The sequence below is a fragment of the Grammomys surdaster genome, unplaced genomic scaffold (assembly GCF_004785775.1).
Source record: "Grammomys surdaster isolate TR1022 unplaced genomic scaffold, NIH_TR_1.0 125789, whole genome shotgun sequence".
In the NCBI taxonomy this organism is placed as follows: Eukaryota; Metazoa; Chordata; class Mammalia; order Rodentia; family Muridae; genus Grammomys; species Grammomys surdaster.
In genome coordinates this window covers 1,233,262-1,256,330 of record NW_021620620.1, presented here as the reverse complement: position 1 = coordinate 1,256,330, position 23,069 = coordinate 1,233,262, and the positions used below count along the sequence as shown (strand labels likewise).

Sequence of the window (23,069 nt, the reverse complement as noted above, 5' to 3'; positions counted from 1 at the left end):
TCCTGTCCTGGTTGCCACTCACATCACAGTGGGCCAGAAAGTGAAGAGCAAACCAAGAGCCAAGGCCTGCGTACAACCTCCAAAGGCTTTCTGTGGTAACCTATGGCCCCATAAAGACTCCACCTTGCAAAGGTTCCAAAGTATCCCAAAACGGTACCACTAGCTAGGAAATAAAGGCACCATGAGGAGAGCAACAATACCAACCAACCACAGCTCCCAGGGTCTAAACCACCAGCCTGGGAGCACTTGGGGGGGATCCAGGGCTTCAGCTGAATATGTAAAAGTGGAGGGCCCTGCTGGGCATAGGTGGAAGAAGAGAACCTTGACCTCATGAAGGCTGGATGCCCCAGGGGGTGGGAATTTTGAGGGTGGGGAGGTGGGAGTGGGGGGGTGTATATAGAGGTTACATCCACAGAGAAGAAGGAGGAGGGGCGAGGGGATTGGGGGTTCCGAGGGGGTTGTGGGGGATGGGGTAAGGGGACAACATAGGAAATGTAAATAAATCATCCAAAAAAAAAATAAAGCATGTGCCTAGTGGGAACATTTTACATTCAAACAAAACACTTATAAAAAGAAACATGGTTATGCCAGGAAGGACAGGAACCCAAGAAATGTCTTGGTTCTTTTGAGGTTGAACTTAAAATACGTGCTGTCCTCAATATGGTCAAACCCAGCTTGTATACAAATACGATCAAATAAGAAGGTAGATTTATAATTGTTTGAATGCATGTAGAAAATTGCTTCTCTCAGGCAGTGGTGGCACATACCTTTACTGCCAGCATTCAAGAGGCAGAGATAGGTGGATCTCTGAATTCGAAGCCAGTCTGTTCTACAAAGTTAGTTCCAAGCTAGCCAGGACTCCACAAAGACACTCTCTCAAATGACAAACAAAAATGGTTCCTGACATTACAAGAAAGTGTATCCTAGCTTTTTTAAATGAAGGCTGGAGATCATTATACAAAGGATCAAGTAGGAGTAACATGAAGGTGACTGGTGACAGAGCTATGTGCTTTGAATGCCTTGACACAGATACATGTAGATGTGTGTGTGGCAGCTAGAACTCACTGACAAGTATCATTCTCAATTGCTCTCAACCTTATTTTTGAAGAGAAAGTCTTTCACTGAGATCTGGAACTAACCCATTGGGCTAATAGGGCCGACCAGCCATACACTAGGAACCTCCTGTCTTTATTTCCCTAGCAATGGGATTATAGGTGCTTACAGTTGTATCCTGATTTTTCACACAGGTGCTCAGGATCTGAACTCAGGTCCTCATGCTTGCACAACAAATATTTTACTGACTAATCCATCTCTCTAAACATTTGGACTTCTTTTAGTTACTTCTGAAATGTTCATGTTGCATAGTCACATTGAAGAAAGCTGTGTCTCTTACAGCCTTGGTGATACACCCCTAAGATTGTAGAGATCCCTTCAAGGTCCAAAATATCCTCCTTAAGAGGAAATTTTGGTACTACATTTTACTCAGGGTGGAGCTAAGAGACATGGACCAGAGAATTCTGGCATACTGATGATGGCAAAAAGATTTTTTTGTTTTGTTTTATGTTTTTTTGGTTTGTTTGTTTTACACTAAGAATATGTTGTACAGAATGATACAGATGCTGCCCTGCTCCTTTGCAGTTGGGTCCTGTCACAGCAACTATTGTATTACCATTTACTAGTCCTCATGCTATGGTATGGTCATGTAGACTAGAGGTCTAGCCACGCTTCCTCAAGAGAGACAGTGGTTAGTTTGTCATTGTTTTCAAACAAAGATGGTGGGTATTTTGGAACACTCATCTACTCAAGAAGGCAACTTTTTACTTCTATAGAAAATCCTTACTGTGTAGCTTGGAGTAGAGGCAGGGGCATTGCTTGCATGGTTTTCAGATATTGTTTTCTGTGAAACTTAATCCACTAGGGCTGCAGATGCAGGCTTTTCCCCTGTGGCTGTGCTTGCCCCTCTGTGAGCACTGCATGCTCATGGACTCCAGCTAAGCCCTCTGAAAGACCACAGGGGCTGTTCTAGAGTCAGTTTCCAGTTGGCCTGAGCAGTTTATTTCTTTATTTTCTTCATGAAACATCACTTGAGAAGTAGAAAGGTAGCTGATCTTAATTCTTCCTTCAACATGACATGCCCTTTTGAAATCGTACAAATAACCGTGTCTGATTGTCATGTTGAATTGCAAGCATGGATATGAAGTGCTCCCTAGTCTGACTGAAGCCAAATATTAGGTCATAAGTCAACATTTTGCAGAGAAACTTGGAACTAGAGGTTGAAAATTTATATCTTTTCATGGGAAAACTTGTTTGCCAGCGGGGGAATATTACAAAGACTGTTATCTTCCTATGTGGAGGGAGAGAGATGTGTGTAATTTTGAAACCTGGGTCAAAGTCCTCTAAGTCTTCTGAGATTGTATTGATCAAAGAATGAGTCCTTGATGTAATATTTGAATAGTGTCGCAGGTGACAGGCAGTAGGTGGCACAGGTGTGTGTCATTTCTTACAAGGTTGGGTGAAAGGCTGTGAGAAGCCAGTTCCCAGTGCAGGAGGTCATATTCTGCCCACAATCATTTCTAATGGAAAGAATTTGCCAAGGAAATTAGACAGCTTGGGTCATGGACACTTAAGGTATTGAGAAAAGAAACATCCTGCTAGGTATGGTGCTGGTAAGATCCTTTTTCAAACCTAATCTCCTCCACCTGAAGGAAAAGAGAAAAGTAAAAAGAAATAAAAGCCTGAGTTTTAGCATCCATTTACTTCTTGGAGAATCTTAGGGGAAATAAAAAGCCAACAAAGGCAGGAACTGGAACAATGCCCTAGACAGTACCAAGAAGTCTACAGCTTGCCAACTTGGTTTAATTTTGTCTATGATGCTTCAGCCCCATTACCAAGTCTACAGCTATGCTTTACAGCATCCAGTGTGAGCCATAGTGGGAGGGACAACAAGGCAAGAAGCATCTGTGTGTTTAACAGAGAAAGGAAACCAGGCACTTTGATACATTAAGAATGTTATGCAGTATTTTAAGAAAGCCAAGTGACAATGCCTCTTTGGAAGAAGAAAAGCCGTTCACATTCCTTCCAAATGCCCAAATTTTAGTCTAATTTAGAATCACTGCTGAAGATAGAACTGAGTGTCTACTGTGGAAGAGTTTGAGGGGTATCAGCTTAGGGATGCAGCTAGATTCCCAGTGGAAGAATCTCAACCATCCCACTGTATGTAAGTACTGGGGCTAGAAACCTGTTCTTGCTAGACCAAGAGGATCAAGTTTAAAGCCAGCCTAGGCAGCACAACAAGGTTCTGTTTCAATCCCCTCTGCCCACAACAAAGAAATTAAAAGGTGCATGTGTTGTGTGTACATTGCGTATGAGTGCATTTACTTATCCTCATTGTAACTATCAGGTCCCACTCCATATTGGGGTCTTCCCATGCATTACAAACTCTAGACATGTGCTTTTGTTTGGTGTTCCATCTTGGGCACCCAGAGGCACTGAACCCATGCACATGTCCATGGTAAGCAAGACTTAGCAGTCAGGAGTTTATTAATAAAAATATTATCACAATCCCCTTAGCATTTATATTCTCCATGGAAGAGATTCTTCCCCACCCAATGGTATTATATGCCCCCTAAAACTCTGCTCTGTAATCCTAATCCCCAAATGTTACTCTCTACGCTCCCCAGGGGTGAGCGTACTAAATTAAGAAATGGGTCAATGTCACTGTAACCCACCTCCAGCTCATTTTCTCTACCTGCTCTATGAACTATAGATGGATCTACTAAGATGAATGGTTTCAATTGGTGGTATATTTACAAGTAAAAAATGCTAAAAAATATCTCATTGTACAGTGTGAGTGCGACCACTTAGAGGAGTCCCTGGAACCTAAGTACTGAGATGTCACACTGCTTGATACTATACAGCTAGATAGCCATGCTGGGCTTCATGGTGATTTTGTTCTTTCAGGCAAAGAAGGGGAACTACGCCTTTCTGTGGGATGTGGCCGTGGTGGAATATGCAGCCCTGACAGATGACGACTGCTCAGTGACCGTCATCGGCAACAGCATCAGCAGCAAGGGCTATGGGATTGCCCTGCAACATGGCAGCCCCTACAGGGACCTCTTCTCCCAGAGGTAGGCACAACAACAAGAAAATTCCAGCAGCCTTTGCAGCTGGAATAGAAGGAAAACCTCCTGTGATGACATAAATGATATCGATGCATTTATCCCTGCCATTTTCCTAAGTACTAGCTATGGACCAATATGTCTTTCTTTATACCTCTTCCTAGGCCTTGTGTAGGTACTAGGGTGAAAAGAGAAAGTTCATGGCCTCTTTGTAGGAAGACAGTATTGTGGGTGGACCTATGATATATATAGATGGTATCAGTGCAGAGTCAAGCAGTGTACTAGGAGTAGGAATGGGCAGAGGGCATCTGATAGGACCCAGAAAGACTTCTCACATCTCGTGATACCTGAGCCACATAGGAGTCAATCAGATAAATGAATAATAAGTAGGATCTGGGGAAGCCAAACAATCTTTTTTTTTTTTAAGTATATCTTCAAAGTATGAGTCATCCATGTGGAGGTACAAAGTAATAGAGTCAGAGAAGCAGGTGTCTCCATCTGCAGCACAGTGACCTGATGGGGTCTGTGGACTTTGGATCAAATTTCCTGGCTAGATGAGATAGATGATGCTGTCCTCTAGGGCAAGAGATGGACCTGGCCCTTTGTTGTTCCAAGAGGCCAAACTCTCATTTCCTTTCTTCCCCGTTCTCCCCTCATCAAAAGTAGGCTTCTGGGTTTCTGTGCCATCTTATGAGAGTTAATTAAGTCTGATTTCTTCTCATCCATATTAGGGAAACTCAAGAGCACTGTGGAGAAAGAGGAGGGGTGACTAAGTAGACAGGAAGTTTTCACCTGTGTTGAACTGAATGGATCTCTCCATCAGAAACCAATCCAGCATATCTACTTTGTACTTGTGTTTCATTTCCATGTGATTGTTGGTGTGAGTTTGTCCCTTGAGCCTGCTTGGGTCTAGACTATTGAACATGATCAAGTTCTAAACTGCTGCTCTCCCTTAGAATAACAATCTCTCCTTATTCCATGCTGGTTCTCTGTTATAGCAGTGTATATGTTCTGAATGTTCTGGATTTAAGCAGGGATGGTAGAACTGAAGGATATTGGTAAACTCAATGCCCGCTTTCTTATAGCCAGTTTACCAGCCAAGACTCTTGTCTCTCAAGAGATCTAGCCTTAGACCCTCAGATTGGACATATCTGTGATGTGGCATCCTGCTGAGGGAAGGAATTCAAATTGAGATGATTGAGAAAGTTCTAAGAGAAGCCTCTGCCTTGGCTCATTTAAACCCAGTAAGCGGTGGCAGGAACATTGCCATAAACAAGTCCATTCAGTGCCAAGCTTAGGGATAACCATCAGTTGCCCGATTAACACATGAATTGCAGCATTCATGTGTTATCCACATAAGGAATATCTACCTGAAGAATATCCAGGTGGATGCAGGAGAATTGTTGAAGACTACCTGCTTTCCACTCTCTAATTCAGGGAAAAAGGGAGTGAGTTCTGTACCTTATACCTTTCAGCATCCATCTGTCCTGAGTTCCAGTTCAGCACTGGACCATGTTACTATTGGATCTGCAAATCCTACCACCCATCCTTTCCTGTATTTCTAGATTGGATCCTCTTGCTCAGGATCATCTAAGCCTCAGATGTACCAGAGAAGGCTGAGAAGTAGGGTTTTTAACCAATGTAGTTTGTACTGTGCTTGCAAAACTTTGTGAAGATGTAGGAGCAGTTAAGGTAAGTGAGGCTTTAGGTTTTCTCCAGAACTTTACCAAATATATATTCCATACCTTGATTTGCCCCCTGGAGTAGAGAGCAGTGATAAGAGAGAAAGAGGTATCTTTAAGTTCTTCAAGTTAGAGTGTGAAAAATTATAACTTTTCTTTGGGATTCAAAATACAATGGCATTTCTGAAGTTTATGCATGTTGATCTTTCTCAGTTAGGAGTTTCAGGGTTGATTGCACAGACCATCAACCTGCACACATCTTTGTAGAACAGATGGTAAGGGAGTCCATGAGGCAAGTGGAACAACAACACCCAAACAGCCAATGAGTCTCAAGATAGTGCTCAGAGATGTATGGGACCCATTAGTGGGAAGTTAGAGGCCCCCGAGCTAGCATTGCTAAGTTTCTTCTGTAAGTCTGCAGACAAAAAGTGTCAGTGTACTAGGAAAGAAGAAAGCAGATGTTGACTAGGAAGCTTGGATCTCTACAGGGTTGTCAGAGAGACTTGAGGCAGCAGTGCAATCAGGAATACTGAGATTGGGTCAAAGGAAAAGTGAAAATCCTCAAAATAGAGAAGACAGGGATGAGTCAGGAGAAGTGGTGTAGCAACAGCTGTGGTGTATGCTTAAGGAGTTAGGTGCTCTTTATATGACCGCATTGGTTAGTAGACCACAGGCAGCATGTGGTCTCTCTCCAATGCAAGCCCTCACCACACACAAAAAAAGTAGTGCACTTCCCAGATTCTGTGTCTTTCTTGTAATAAATAATTTTCCCTTCTTAGTTTTATCAGAAGACTATGTGTTCAGAGGACTGTGTTAACCATCTGCGATATTGCCATGTGTCTCCATGGCATAGCCTCCCCATGAGCTGGTAACATCCGTCCTTCCAATAGACAGGCATCTGCCTTTTAGGGGAATGGTCCAGTCTTTATTCCTAACTTTCTGTTATTATTAGTTCTTGCATACTGCAAGCCCGTGGTGAGCTGACTTAAGCTTGAATGCACCTCAGAAAAATGAAGCAGGCCGCTTGAGGGGCAACACACTTTGTCATTTGAATAAGGGCCTACATTGTATAAGTATAGATTCTACACTTATCTAGAATTTCTGGGGTTGCCTATCCCCTCATCTTAGGAGTCAAGCTATTTATTTTGAGAGAGGCTAGTATATAGATGTAAGTGTACATGGTGTGGGATTATGTTATGTCCTATAACAGTTTTGCAGACCACAGCATGCAGAGTGGGCATTCAATAAACATTTAGCAACTTAATAGCCATTTATTGAGCACCTACTGTGTAGCAGGTTCCACAACTATTGAATAAAGGAAAGCACCTGCAATTATATCTGTCTGGAAAATAAAAAGACTGGCTTCAGGAAATGGCTCTTATCGCTCTGGTTCCTCCTAAGTAGGAATATAAATTGTTATAGTGCACATTAGGTTAGCTTCGTTCTTGAAGGCATTTTGTGCCCATGACTTGTTTGTCTTGTTGCTTCTATATTTATGCTTTCTTCTTTTGTTGTTTGTTGTTTATTTTTTTATTCTGTTTTCCTGTAAAATTGCCGTATACTCTTCCTGAAATAAGGTGTGCCATAAAATACACATACAACTATGAGGAGAAAAGGTCAGAAAATTTAAGCAGCCCACCTGATGTTGCTCAGAAATGTTGCATGTAGTTTTTACTCTCATGCTTTAAGCTCCAGGCAGACCAATCTACTAGCCCTACTCAGGTTCCATTGGATCCTTGGATGAAAGACATACACACAGCTTATTTTTATATTGCTTTAGCTCAATGGTTGGGCTTTTCTAAGCCTTCCTCAGCTATCGTGCCCTTCTTTCACTCCCAGCTCAGCACCCTAAATCTGCCCTCAGCACCCTAAATCTGTTCATTTACCTTTAGTCCTAGCTCAGCTCTCTAAATCTGCCCTAAGCTTAGTTATGCTTCTAACATCTCGCCTGCTAACCCAGGCCCAGTCGGGAAATGGCCATTGGCCACTTCACCCTAGATCTCACATGACTGGTGGCTTTTCTTGCTCTGAAGCATGGCAAATCCCTTTCTCCTCTCCTGCATCTGCTAGCCTGCCTTCAGGAAAACTCGAAGTTCTGCCTATTCCACCCAGCTCATGGGCCACTAGCATCTTCATTGGTTGATCAAGAACTAGTTGGGGAATAGGACTTTCAGTGTTCACACACAGATCAAGGCATCAGAACCACCCCCTACACAGAAACTGTGAGGAGATCAGACCCTATAGTCTATCCAGGGCATTCCTGTCACCCAGGTCAGAACTTGACCTCTGGATGATAGTCTGTTGTCACAGAAAGAGCATGGCCTCCCAGATCACTAATGGTCCAGAGTTGAAGATGAGCATTAATCCTTTCTAATTACAGCTTTGGGCAAGTCAGGTAGATTCTGTGCTGAGGCCTTTAGGAAATAAAGCAGATATAAGCGTTGCTCTGCATGCAGTTAGGCAGATCCAAGCACTATAAATGATTTGCCCCTACAGTGTTCTCTCAGTATGAGGCAGCTCCTGCAAAGAGTGACTTGATAAGAAGTTGGTCAATATGGTCAACTGACTGCACAACTACTAACTAGCTCTTATGGAAGCTGTTAGTACTCACTGGATTATAACCTAAAGGCCACTGAGATAAGTACATTTATTTACTCTCAGATATTGATGAAGAGGGGGTTGGGGTTGAGAACTTCAGAATCTGGATTAGAACTAGTCTCCATCAGTGAAGAATCGTATTTATAAACGCAAAGCTCTGATTTCTTCATGCTGAGCAAGTAGTTCAATCACTAGCCTCGACCTGGGCCATGGCAGCCTGTATGTCTGCATATTAGCTCTGTAACTTATACTAAGCTCACCCTACTCATCTTAGTCACCAGATACTTAACAAAGGCCAATGGACAGCCACACATATAGCTTTCCTGGCTTGAGCAAAGAAACACATGATAGTTAGAAGGCCTCTGTAGCTGCTCAGTTCAACACACAATTACAGAGAGCTGTGGTTTTCAGGGACATTCTGAGAACAGCCACAAAACATACACATATACATGTAAATCAATGACCTCAGATACTGTGCTGTTCCAGGCATGGCCACATTCCAAGCCTTTTGGGATTATCATTGCTCTAAATCACTTACCAGATATTTTTATAATCTCACCATGGCCCTTTCATCTTCGGTTTGTTTTCATTATTCAACAATATATTCACACGCTCATTAACAGAACAAATAATCTGCTAATAAGTAGCTTTTGTTTTGATATCTACTAAGCTTGCACATGGAAAATATTGAACGTTGCTATCCTATTCATTAGAATGGGAACCATGAATCGGTGAGGCTTAGTGGGACTTGACCCTCATCTAATAACACACAGTTGAGATCAAACCCTACTCTGAACTGATCCTGGTCCGTCCCAGACAATAAGAGGCTACTCCAGGATGGATCCATGATACAGACATGTCCAGGGATAGTTCCAGGCTATTACACTTTCTGTTCTTTAGATACAACTATCAAATTGAGCTTCTGCAGTTTATTAACTGCACATACTCAGAGCTCAAGGAGGTTGCTGTAGGTATTGCAAGCTAAATACATCTCCATGGACCAGACTCAAAGACTAGTTTTCAAATGGAAAGGCTTTCCTATTTTGAATCTGGAAGCTACCAGTTATATCTGTGCTGGTTCATTGTATAGAGCCCTAGGGATCCAGAAAACACCACAATGGTATAAGCTGCCACCATGAGGAATTGTTCCACCACTATATACCCAGACTCCCTCACACACCCTGTTAGAACTCACACCTCAGTCTGCCTGTTTTACTGTCTTCATTCCATGCTTCCCTCTTTCTTACTCTCTTCTCTACAGCTCCACTGCTGTTGGAGCTGCTTAATTATGAGGATCCCTTAGCACCAGACAGAATATCCACACATATTCCAGTATCAGTTGATGTCTACCTCAAAGTGACTATGGGATGGTATTTCACCTCTCCATGCCTGATTTCCTTCTCTGTAAAATAAGACAATAGAAATAAGTTCCAGAGGGTTGTCATCAAGGATTCAGAAAGATCTTGTAAGAGTATAGATACGCCCTGCACACAGAAACAACCAGACCACCACAAGCCACTTCCTGGTTCATCATCCTTTAGTTTCAGTGAACCTTTGACTTAAACCCCTGACTTGTATGGCTTCCTGGCACTTCTGCTCCATTTTCTAGTGTCCGCCACAACTTCTGTCATTATACTGTAGGCCTCATTGTTTTAGGGCTGGTGTTTGGATCTTTAGATGATAAACTAGCAGAATTGAGCATTGTTCTTGGCACAGTGCAGAATCTTCTTAAATCAAATGGAATAATGAAGAGTAACAGAAATCCTACTAGGACAGACAAGATAGAAATGTGAAGTTTCCACTTTCCAAATTGGATGGAACAAAAAGCATTGTAAGATTTTAGATATTTTATTTCAAATTGAAATATTTACATATACATACTGGGATATTTTGGGGGATGAGGCTTAAGCATAAACATGAAATTCATTTATGTTTCATATGTATCATATACATATAGCCTTCTATAATCTTATATAATGTTTTAAATAAGTTTGTGGATAAACAAAGTTTGTTTTATTGACATATAAGAAAGCAAATGTGGGATTTTCCATTTGTGGTATCATTTAGATACTCAAAAAGTTTCAGATTTTGAAGTGTTTTGGATTCCAGACCCCGTAATTAAGGATACATGACTTTCAGATGTTAAACTTTGACTGACATCATTTTTATGAATGTGAGCTTACCGATTGTGCATTCTGGGGTTTGCCTCGTTCATTTCTGTGTGTCCCAAGTTTATCCTGAGCACTTTCTCTGTAATCCATGTAAGGAGCCTGACATGCTTCATCACTGAACTACTGATTCAGGAGGGAGAGGAAAAACATATTATATGTTGCGAGAAAAGCACTCTGTGTGCAGGCAGTGTGCAGAATCCACTGTGCCAATGAGAGGACCAGATGGCTAAGCTGATGAAGTCAATGGGCATGGCTCACCTGTGTTGTGTCTTGCAGGATCCTGGAGCTGCAAGACACAGGGGACCTGGATGTGCTCAAGCAGAAGTGGTGGCCACACACAGGCCGCTGTGACCTCACCAGCCATTCCAGTGCCCAGACTGATGGCAAATCCCTTAAGCTGCACAGCTTCGCTGGGGTCTTCTGCATTTTGGCCATTGGCCTCCTTCTTGCCTGTCTCGTGGCTGCTCTTGAGTTATGGTGGAACAGCAACCGGTGCCACCAGGAGACCCCCAAAGAGGTTGGTGTCTTCATAGCCTTGCCATAGTCCAGTGGCAGGGCGTCTCCCTGGGCCATTTATTTGGTGGGTGGTTTTCTTGCAGATAGTATTTATCCGAGTCACCTTGTTTGGAAACAGCAGCATTGTATATTGGGGGAATATGTCATATTTTATTTTGTTTTTAAATAAATAGAGAAAATGCAGGGGGTGTTTTCATGTTTGAACGAAGTGCCAAAGGACCGGCCAAGGCCACTAAAGTCCTGTATTTATCTATAGAGCAGGTACAGCGTGGGCAGCGCCAGAGAGCCCTTCCCCACCCTGCCCCGCTCATGTGCTTCCACCCTGACCTGGAGAGACCACCTGTAGGGTAAGAGAGGAGCCCGCATTCCTTCTTGGTTCTCTTTGGTGTCTCACACAGAGCCTTAGGCCCAGTGACCCCAGTAAGCAAGGATTCCCTGATCCCCCTGTCACCCTGCCTTTCCTCTCTCCCTTGTTTTCACAAGGCATAGCCTTGTCACCCTGGGAGACACTGGAGCTCTGTCCAGACTAGGTCCTGGGTACTTCTCTCACTTTGTACACCACCAATGCTGATTCTGTACCTTGACACGTACATCTTATTGGGTATTTGTTCTTCAAGGCCACCTTCTGATTTGGTTTTTGAAATGAACTCCTTTAAGGTAGTTCCCCTAAAAGAGGTGTCAAAAAATGTCACTTTGTGATGATCCTCCACCAACAGAAACATACACATAGGCATCTAAGGGACGAGCCTAGGTACTTCATCCATTTGTGGTCACTGCCTGCTACATACAACATGGTTGCATCAAGAATCAGCCTTCAGCTTATAGATTCTGCAGAGGCTTCTGGAGATAAATCTTAAATAGGAAGCCATAAAACAGCTGACATTCTGTCTACAGACAGTCCTGATTAAGGATTTTGCCTGGTATTCCTTGTTTCAGTTTTACTGGAGGCCAAGGTGATGCACAAGTTCATTAACTGGTTTCAGAGTTGGGAGGTCAAGGAAAAACGCAAAATAAACTGGGGCAGGAAATACAAGCAGGCAGAAGAGGGCAGAGCTGGATGATCTCACTTAGCCTGGTTAGGGCTGGGAACTGCTACCACTGAACAGCAACACTGGCTCATCCTGGCATCTATTTCTGAGGTCTGCCATGATTGGCTGATGGCTCCCTCATTCATCAGTCTTCAAGGGAGTCCATGAGGAGGAAGACAATGGCTGTCCCCTGCCCCTCAGACTCACCATTCACATTCAGGCAGTAAGCTTGGAGCTTTTCCTATGAATGGCTGGCACTGCTGAGTCAGCACCAAAGTATCCTCAGAAAATTTGTCTTCCCCTCAGGCCTTCCTAAATATCCATAGAAGAAAGGAGGGAGAGATGGGGTGTGGGGTAGAAGGGAGAAAGGAAGTCTGGTTTTACTACTACCTGATGGCTCTCTAGTCAATCCTAAACCACCAGAGGGAAAGAGGGGAAGTTTAAGGAAAATTCACTGAAAAGAGAAGTTAATGGCTCTATTCAAAGTTTTATTTTGTTAAGTTTGGATATGGTTACATTTTTTTTAAAAAGTTCCTGAAGACCCATTGAGCAGATAAAGCAAAGCCCCCAGTGTTCCCTGAAACTGTGGAATTTTACCAGTTCCCTGGACATCAAACCCAGGATACTTTGCCTATTGTCACTACCCCAGGTCTTTATAGACAAGAACATCTTTGAGCAGGCAGGATGGGTGGTCCCAGAGCTCTGGATAGGAACAGGGAAGACAGGAAGGCAAAGGATTCATTGATTCACCTGTATTCCCACCTGTGTGGTTTTGTTTGAGATCATGGCTTTCTCTTCAGTCAGTCTCTTGATTTTCCCCTGATTTTCCCCTGCACAAATGTCCCATAGATCAGGTTAGCAAAAGAGGGTTGTTTGTTTGTTTGTTGTGGGTGTACACTACAGTAACATGGAACTGTCTCTCTTGGCTGATGTGACCAGGGACATGAGCTTAAATTCATTGGGTTTTTTGAACTGGGAGGTCTTGTCTACTTCAGTTTTATCCTGTTAGAGTCCCTAGTACAGTGATCATCCCAGTTGTGGTCATGCAGAATTAGGGAGAGAGAAAGAGACAGAGAGACAGAGACAGATAGACAGACAGAGGACAGAGGGAGACAGAGAGATATAGAGACATAAATAGAAAGGCATGAGCAAAAGGAGAACACAGAAGACCACAGGATGACCAGCTTGGAATGCACACATTGTTTGTTTCTTTCTTGCCAGCATCTTTTCTTGCTTTCTCACTTCTGCATAAATCCGCATCCTCCAATATAAGGGAATACACTTTCAGCTTGTGCTTCCGCAACGTGGGCTGGACTAACAAGGCAGACAGAAGCAAGAATGACAGAAGACATAAAGGCTGCACAGTAGCTGCTCTCCACTTTCCCCTCCTATTCTAATGGGCTACATGAGAACCTTTCCCCTGTTTCTATAGGTCTCCAACTTCCAGATGATGTTTACCCTGCATTCTTCCTCACTTCCTTTAACATTCCTGTCTGCACAGACCCTTCTTCTCCCTCCCAGAGTACTTCTCACCTCTTGGGCGGCTGCAGTGTAGCTCAATAGCCTCCATCCTCTAGATCGGGCTGTCCTGACATAAGCAGTGAGAACCACTAGAATACAGAGGAGCCCCATCCTAGCCAGCACATAGTAGGGCCACGGTGTTGGAGTGAGTAGTGGTTAGTGAAGATTTTGGGGGCTTGAGGATGTTAGTGTGGAGAGATGAGAAACCGGTAGACATCATTGAGCTGGAGATGAGATGGGAGAGTTGCATATTGGACAAGATAAACAAAGGGTTAACAGGAAGTAAGGGCCTGAGGGAGAAGCCAGCAGAAGAATCTGAGGAAGGAGGATGGGGTCTCCTTCCAGTGTCTCAATGCTAGGGTGTGGGGTTTGAACCTGTCATCTAGGAGCAGAGGATGGATCAGGAATGGTAATATTTTAGAATTATATCTTTAACACTGTGGTGAAATAATGACGGTATTTAATTTAGATCCCCTTCACATTGCTGCTGGTCCATGTTTTATGGAGCAGCATTACAATTAGATGAGGCTATCTGGAAACTCTTGGAATGTTTCGTTTTGGGATGCCGGCTATATTTCTTAAGAGCTGAAAACCTGTCTTTGGGTGGAGCCCAAGCTGTGTTTAATGGGTTGTGCTGCAATGTCTTCAGAGTTTAGACACCTTTTTGGGGAAGAGTAGTAATGTGCAATCAACCTCTTAATATTCATGTGCATTTGAGCTCATATTTTTTCGGAGGAATCAGACAATTATGTAGTTACCCAATGCAGGTGAGTGTACCAAGCTCTCGGGGATGCAGTTAAGAGCCACCCGCTAGATTTATGGGGGATGTGGAGTCGTTGCTCTGAGGATGAAATATTCATGAAATACAGATGAGAACTGCACAAATGGGAGCTGACATGAAGAGTGAGTGATGAATCATCCATCACTGGGCTGCAAGTTGGAATTCTGGTTTCTCCCTGTCTTGCTCGCCCTGCACCATGTTGCCATGGCAGACAGGAGCTGATGGAGGCCAGGATAGCTGGACAGAGGGAGACAGCATAGCAGCAACCCCTTTCTTCTGACCTAGGGACCAGCATCTGGGTGAATGCCCCTCAAGGCTGCTTCCCTATGGGTAAATAGGTACTAGGAGACCTCTCTTTCATTTCCTACCCTGCTTTACTTCCACCCCTTTGCTATACAAATTGCACACTGTCTTCTTAACCCTTGTCAACAACATTTAAGGAAGGCTTCCTTATTACAACTCAGAAATGACAGAAAACAAAGGATGGCACACAGATGATACATCTGCCTCCCTGCACCCACTTGTCCCGTATGCACACTTGTCACAGGGCAAGGACAATAGGCTTTCTCAAGGTGTACAGAGTCATTAATTTCTACCAAACATTTTCCAGAAGATTTTTAAAAATAAAGGATGAGACTCGATTCTTCCTTGGGTCAGATTCTAGCAAAGCATCCCTTAACCCTGTATTTTTGTTTGTTTGTTTCTTCTTCTGTTAAAAACTGAGACTAGCTGTCAGGCAGTTTAGTACATTACAGCGATTAGCCCAGAGCCTTCCAGGAAGAAGGCATGGAACACTTACACACTGCTGCATATCTTAGAACCAGGTCCCTGATGAAGCCATCTTTGCCGATTACCATTGCCCATCTCCTTTCTTATTGGTATTTTTTTTTTTTTACCTTTGTCTGCCTCCAGTACCTCCTTCCCTCTGCAACTGAATTGCTTTGCCCACTCAGAGGAACACAGGGGCTCTTGTTAGGGGGTGATGAATATAATTGAGGTATTGAACATTTTCTATATGCCAGGGACCAAAGATGAATGTTTTACCAAGAACATTAGCTCATCTGGTCGTAGGAGCTCAAATGTGTTTATTGAATGAATGAACCAGTCTGGGCTCCTATAAAGAAAAATGTTATTAAATATTAAATTGTTGTATAATCATTGCAGCTGGATCAATGACTTTCAATTCTGGCTGCATATCAGAGATGATTAATTCTGGAACTTGGGCTCAGTTTCCATAGGGTCATAGTAAGAAGATCTGGAAAACTGTAATTTACAAAGTCTCTGCTTTGTTTCTGATATCCTACTAAGGATTAAAATTCTCCATCCTCTTTCTATCTAGGTGTGCAAGGACCTTCCACGGTGAGGAAGGCAATCCTGGTGTGGGAGGAAAGAGTACCAGTGTTGGTTCTAGGTGGACAGGGTACTGTTCTCAGTGCTGCATTCTCCATGGGTCACCTTGAGCAGATCTCTCCACTGAGAGAGTCTCAGCTCATTCCTTTGGGTCCTGCTGTTCCCACCTGTTGTGTGAGGTGCTTGTTTGTTCCCTCTCATTTCCCTGCCATGGAATACTTGTGAGGGAGGTGACTGGACACTCTCCCACAATGCTTTAACAAATGACCAGTCATCCCCAGGGCTCATTTTTAAATTGATCCTCTTTGTTTTCACCTAATCACAACACTCAGACCCAAACCCAATTTCTAGCACTCTTGAAGAGGATGTTGTTGTCCGCATCCGCTGGGACTCATTTACTACCTGGTGAATCTCAATGGTAGTGGCAGGATGCTTCCAACAACCATCCAGGTCAGGTAGGAAGTCCCTGAGCCCTAGTTTTATTCCTGCCTACCTTAAAGTAAGAACTGTTGGATTCCAAACAAAGGCGGCTCTAATGGGTCCCACATGTAACAAGCTGTTACATAGATGATAGTTTAGTTAATTACCGTTGTTTTCAATACACTGTATTATTTCCACGTTGGTGAACAGCGACTTAATTACAGAACTTTATCTATGCCTGAGATAGGTTCTCTGGTAACCTCTGTTTCTGTATCTGCCATCATGCTTAACATGGAATGAGGAAAACAGAGCTGGAGTCCAGGCAATGTGTGGGTAAATGCAGTCAATGAATCTTATGTCATATTCAGGGAAGTTTACTAGGTCAGTTACCTATGGTAGATTAATGAAGGGAGCCATAAATTCCCAGGTCTCTTTCTACTACTGTCATTACCTGACTGAACACTGAAGCCTTGAGATAATGAGGATGTAAACTGATGTAGTTCACATAAAAAAGCCTATTATTTGATTTGCATAACTTTATGGAATACATCATTTTGTCTGAAAGAAAGATTGTTATTCAAATCAGTCTTGCCACTTTCCCTGCTTAAGATGATTACTTCTGCCTCTTCTTTCCTTGGCCAGAGACATATAAGGTCCGAATGGACATAACCTTGCATGTGTTAAATCTGTAAACCCAGGTGATGCCAGAGAACACATCTTCAAAGGCCCCAAACATGGTGGTTTTGTGCTTCTTGACCCTTAGTTCTGGCTTTTAGACTAAGCAGCAGGCATGGGCAGCTTAAGGTGTGGAGACTCTGAGGCAGGCTGCATTCATTTTCCAGGGAGTTCAGGATTCATTTAGAGTAGCTCTGCTCATTTTTTCAGAGTTAACCAACCAGTACAGGAGACCCCTGAGGGGGCCCTCTTCTCCCAGGGCTTACCTTAATCTCGATGCTCCTGGGATAATGGAATTTGAGTAGAAAGAGGTCCTACTGATAGGAGAAAGTTGGATTCTTGACAGCCATTTGGCAGGGGAAGCTGTCTCTGGAAAATTTGTTCAATTGGTGTGAACATGTTCTGTGTATCCTGACATGGAAAGGTTAGAGGCTAATAGATAACCACAATTGGGAGTTGATTTGCACTGCACAGCTTCACACTCCTGGCAACTGATTCATCCAATCTTAATTTGAGGCAGGGAAAAAATACACTAGGTTAAGAAACTATTCAAGATCTTACAATCAGATATATAGAAATAGTGAGCCAACAAAAATCAGACTCAACAGTTTAGTTGGTGGTGGTCGTGGCAGTGGTGGTGGCAGTGGTGGTGGCGGCAGTGGTGGTGCACACATGTGCATGCACATACAGAGCTTTTTAATTTTATGTACTCCTGTTTGTCATATACTTGGATCTATTCTTTATGCTATTGGAGTTCTATTGGAAAAATAAAACATGTGCTCCTGCATGTTTTTGTGTGTTTTATTTTGGTTTTGGTCTTTTCTTTTAGTTACAACTTGAAGGTGGGTGGGTTCTGAGCTGAAGGAAGATCTCAGAGGAGTTGGGGGAGGGGAAAGATTATGATCAAAGTATATTATATGAAATTATCAGCATATAAATTTTTTTTAAAATATCCATTCCTTGAGTTAGTCTTTATCCTAAATCCTTTGATGGTGCATAACCTCCCAGCTGTATTACAGGCTGAGTTATTACCTGTGCCCTCTCTCCAGCCCAGACTATCACCACTTCCCATTTGTGCTCTGCATGTCAGTGCTGAAGGCATTGAACTAAAGCCCCCCCCCACAGTCTTTTTCCACAGGACTTTGGTTGGAACACCCCAGCAAGATATATTTGCTCTCTGGCACTGTGTAGAAAGTGTTGTCTCTTTACAAGAGATCTTCAAATTCCTGTATCCCTAGGGCATTCTTATACAGGAAGTAATTCTTTCTTTTCAATACTTGAAAGACAGCACACACCTCCAGAGCACCTGCCTGGGCCAGTACTTACATGATGCTAAGTTAAAGGTCTGGGCTTTCTCTATAGCTGGTCAGAATCCAGAGTAAACAGATCTGGAACCAAGACAACTTGCTTCCTGCCTGTTGCAAATTAGTCCAATTAGTCTACAGTGCAACTTAACTTTCTTCCATTCTAAATGGGTATCTTACAGTACTGAAGAGAAAACAGAAAGGATAAAAAAATTGCTTATGCAACCAAGCAGTTCTTTGAAGGGGACTCAGAAACATCACTCAGTAGTTTTCTTTCAATGGAAACCATAGGCTATAGTGAGGGGACCTAGCTCATCTAGAGTTCTACAAGTTTTGCTTGCTGCAAGGGAAAGAATATTGCTGCCTCAAGCCCTAAAAGCATCTGAAACTCTATCCCAGTGTCTCTACCTTACAACATTCCTTGTGCCTTTGTCCATTTTGGGGGAGATGAAGATGATATATAAATACCTTCACCAGCTGAGTTGTGGCACTGACTTTGGTTAGGGCAGATGAAGGGGTCATATCCCATAGCCAGACTGGCATAGGAGATCATGGTAGCAGTGAAAGGCTGAAGGTACAAGTATTGTGATGAGCAAAGCCAGGCCTTGCCCTGATGCCCAGACCCTGAGGCCACAGAACAGAATGCTAGGTATGTCAGAACTGCTATAGAACAAAACTCTAACCATTCTCTGTCTGAGTCGTCTGTTCAGCGGGAGATGTTACTGGCCACTGATACACTATTATAAAATGAAGATAGCCATTTCCACAAATCTCTCTAAAGCAAATGAGGTGTAGATTATACAAGAAGTCTTCAATAGTGATAAAGTCCAAGATACTAGAGCCTCAAATGTTAAGTGTAAAATAGTAATGTAAAAGTTTTATATGAAGAAAGGGAAAGGTTTTCTTTATATAAAGAAAGGGGAAAAATACCACAAAAACAGATAAGGCACACACTGAGGAGAAATTTTTACAGAGCTACCTCAACCATGGTGTGAAATAATTTAACAAATAACTTGAATTTGGTTTGTTATATGTATAGATTATCTTTAATTTATTTTGGTTCAACTATGATGTTTCACCTTTACCATGATGCAAAAGCAACATGTGATAAGCAGAAATTAATCCTTCATATTTTTAGTCTTCTCTTGGGCAAGTGCTATGTGGTACTATTTTCTGATAATACCGAGAAGCAGCAGAGAGCCACACTTCTAGCCAGGTACAGAAAACCAGCAGAAAGTACCAATCTTCTATGCCATTTTTGCTAAGTGAGGGTGTCTGGTAGTTAAGGTAACTCCATTGTTGACTCATGATACTTTCAATTTGCAGTAAGACTGTTAAGATTTAACATTGTAAGCTGAAGAGCATTTACAGCTTCTACAGTTTGGAAGGAGCTGACTAATGAATGCCATGAATGGTCTTGAGCTAGGCAAACAGAGGATAGCATCTCCAACCCATTTCCCTTCCCCTTTCCTATGGCATTTGCTACTCAGTGTTATTCTTATCTCCGAAGTAGCTTCCCGGCACTGATGAGCTAAGTTATGCCACTGGGAGACTGCAGATCACAGGAATCTTGGGTGTTTTTCAATGACTATTCAATTACTTCAAATGTCATTTCCATTTATGACACAAAGCCAATTTCCACAGTGTTCCCTCACCCTCTGACCAGTTGCTCCCTGTTATTCAGTGTCTTCCTGGACTAAAATGAGTGCTTCATTGTCTCATGGAAGTTGCCAGTTTTCTTGCCTTGGGAGATGTTCTGGAAAGCACAGTATGTGTCTTACCAGAAGCTAAGAATGGTATGCCAGCTGTGAACTCATGGACATTTAGACAGTAATGATTTACTTTTCTACAAGGCAAGGAGAGATGGCACAAGGAGTGAATTACGGGGTACTTTAGTTCTTTGCCCATGTGAGAAATACTGACTTGAGTCTTCCTAATATTGACTTTGTGGTTGGCATCATGTAAAAGGAGGAGAGCTTATACCCTTTGTTACAAGTGGCCTCCTAATAGGGAGGCCCTGTCCTTTATCCCCATAGGAGCTCAAAGCAACCAAACACTGGGGTAACCTCTGCTTTGCATGGTCATTTCTTCTTTCTTTTGGAATCATGTCAAGGCTTCTACATCTCTTGATATTTTTAAAATTCCTGAAACACAAACAGGTTCTATTCCTCTCTCTGACATATGCTTTGAGCACTAGAGAACTGGCAAGATTGTATTTTAGAAATGAGCTTTGACATGGTATTTTTCTTGGAGTCTGAAATGAGAAAGGTCCAACTGTAGCTACCATCTTGCCTGAAATGTTTGTACCCACAGAGTTGCACATGGTACTGTAGCGTCTACCCTTAGTGAGGAGATGATATAGCTTGTTTCCTGAACAGTTGTCCACTTCACTGGGGTGTGAGGGAGGACTAGGGAAGCAGATGACATCTTTCTTGAGCTCTCCAGCATAGTGACCACCTTGATTCATTCGACCATTGATGATACAGCATCAGTTTACTTGAAAAGAGTTACAGTAGTCGTTATACTCTTTATTTGTATTCTTTGGCAGATAAATCAAACTGAAGGTCTTTGGTTATGTCCCCCACTGTGCTAAGACAGGGTTAAGGGTGTGGCTATCCATTTGGGAAGTCATAAGTCCTCTTGACACCTCCCTGTCCCAGCTCTTCTCTTCACTTAAGCTCCCAGATGGGAATATGCTTCCCTTCTGGGATGAACTAAAGATTCTACACAGAAAATAAAATGGGTTACCAAGTAGGACAGAGTTGCTTTTCCACAGCTTTTGCACACAGAACCCAGAGGTTCTAGGAGCCTCTAACATTCATGGGGTTGGTGGCATGAAGCAATGGCATTATTCTAAACCTCTTCTTCTTTGTGTAAGGCAGGGGTGACAGTATCAAGCCTTGAGGAATATGAATTCAAACTGCAAATGCACTGGGCACATTAGGGGATCCAGACCATTTCCTCTATTTTCCTGGCACTCTATTTATTTCCTCCTGTGTCTGACAGCTCTTCAAAGCATCTTGTCATGGGGTTGCCCCTGGGCATGTCCCAGATCCTAAGATGAGTGCAGTAGGGGTGGGGGAGGCTTCTGATACCTGATGTCTGGGTCATTGCTATATACAGAGTAGTGTTCCTGTGTATGGATTCCCCGGATAGCCAAGGGTTGACAATCTGATTGAGGGAAGGTGGGAGCAATAGGGGAAACTCTGTCTGGCAAGCTCAATAGGCCTGGTACCCCCAGGTTTCCAAATTTTGCAGCCAGATGGCCTCAGTACACTCTTAAGATGTCCTTTGAGCCTTCTGTACTCTCTCTCTCTCCAGGACAAAGAAGTGAATCTGGAACAGGTGCACCGGCGCATCAACAGCCTCATGGATGAAGATATTGCTCACAAGCAAATTTCCCCAGCATCCATTGAGCTTTCTGCCCTGGAGATGGGGGGCCTGGCTCCAAGCCAAGCATTGGAGCCCACGAGGGAGTACCAGAACACCCAGCTCTCAGTCAGCACCTTTCTGCCTGAGCAGAGCAGCCATGGCACCAGCCGGACACTGTCATCAGGGCCCAGCAGCAACCTGCCACTGCCGCTGAGCAGCTCAGCCACTATGCCCTCAATTCAGTGCAAACACAGGTCGCCCAATGGGGGACTGTTTCGACAGAGCCCGGTGAAGACTCCCATCCCTATGTCCTTCCAGCCTGTGCCTGGAGGTGTCCTTCCAGAGGCTCTGGACACCTCTCATGGCACCTCCATCTGACCGTGTCGCCTGCCCTCCTGCCCGCCCACCCACCCACCCGACCAGCAGAGCTTTTTAATACAAGAAAATGACAACACAAATCACACACACACACACACACACACACACACACACACACAGACTCTTTCATTTTTCTTGTACATACATGTAAATAATGACAGAATGGAGTGGGGTAAAAGTGTATTTTGAATATTCCCAATTTTCGAAGTCAGTAAAAAAAAAACAAAACAACAAAAACTGTATGAATGACTTTGTAAATTTTGTTCTATATGAATAAAAAGGCAAATTACTTGTGATCATTCTGAAGTGCCAAAGGAGCCCCCTGTTCCTGGGCCTTTCTGAGGGCAGGAAGAACCATCAGAGAAGAAGCTCCCGGCTGCTGGAGAGAAGGAAGACATGGAGGCGCCCCGAATGCTGCTTGCTGCTGTACCCACAGCTTTCCCTTGTGTCCTTTTCTTACAAGCCCCTCATTCCTCCTTCAGTGTCCTTGGGTAGATTCAGAATGTGTCTGAGTCTGGAACCCATGTTGGGTGGGCCCATCTGTTCCCTGAGCTGTAGGGCAGCCTGCCCTAGACATGGCCCTAGACAATCAGGCTCAAGATGGTAAGGTCACTGTGTGTCACAGTGTGTAGCATGCAACTGTCCCTAGGGCCTCAGAAAAGATGCCCATATTGAGGTCACAATCTCTGAGGCTTTGATTCCAATGTGTTTGAACAGCATATTGTTGGTCTTTTTTTTTTTAATCTCTTTTTCTACTCAGACGAATCAATTAGTAAGAGGCAGTAGGAAAGAAGGGCAGACCCCAGCTAGGTAGAGTTAAGACTGGCCTAAGTGGGACATCTTTGGTGAGAGGTTGAGGGATGTAGGAATGTGAAAGCAGGTAAAGACTGTTTGCTTGGATTAAGGTCCACAGCTCTGAGTGAGAGAAAAGTAGGGTTACAGACACAGAGAGTAGAGGCATCATGGTCACAGGTAAAGGTTTCTATTGAAAAGAGTTGGTAGAAGTGTCTCCAGATGATGGGCAGACTGGGGATAAATAAAATGGACCACATAAAGAAGAAACTTGACATTTTGGAGAAGCATAGCTGTGTAATGTTTGAAACAAAAGACTCTTTTGCCCCAATAAAGCTATCTGGAGCCCTTAAAGACATGTCT

The 23,069-nt window shown here is 43.3% G+C and overlaps 1 protein-coding gene across 1 annotated transcript in view; it reads left to right on the top strand.

The window, feature by feature from the left end:
- Nucleotides 1-22,210, top strand: part of Grid1 (glutamate ionotropic receptor delta type subunit 1) — a 719,003-nt gene extending 696,793 nt beyond the window's left edge. Inside the window, exons 14-16 of the mRNA XM_028789133.1 lie at nt 3,961-4,127; nt 10,846-11,086; nt 21,486-22,210. Coding sequence (XP_028644966.1) covers nt 3,961-4,127; nt 10,846-11,086; nt 21,486-21,914 — 837 coding nt within the window. The 3' untranslated portion in view covers nt 21,915-22,210. The remainder of the gene's footprint in view (nt 1-3,960; nt 4,128-10,845; nt 11,087-21,485) is intronic.
- Nucleotides 22,211-23,069: the final 859 nt, after the last annotated feature.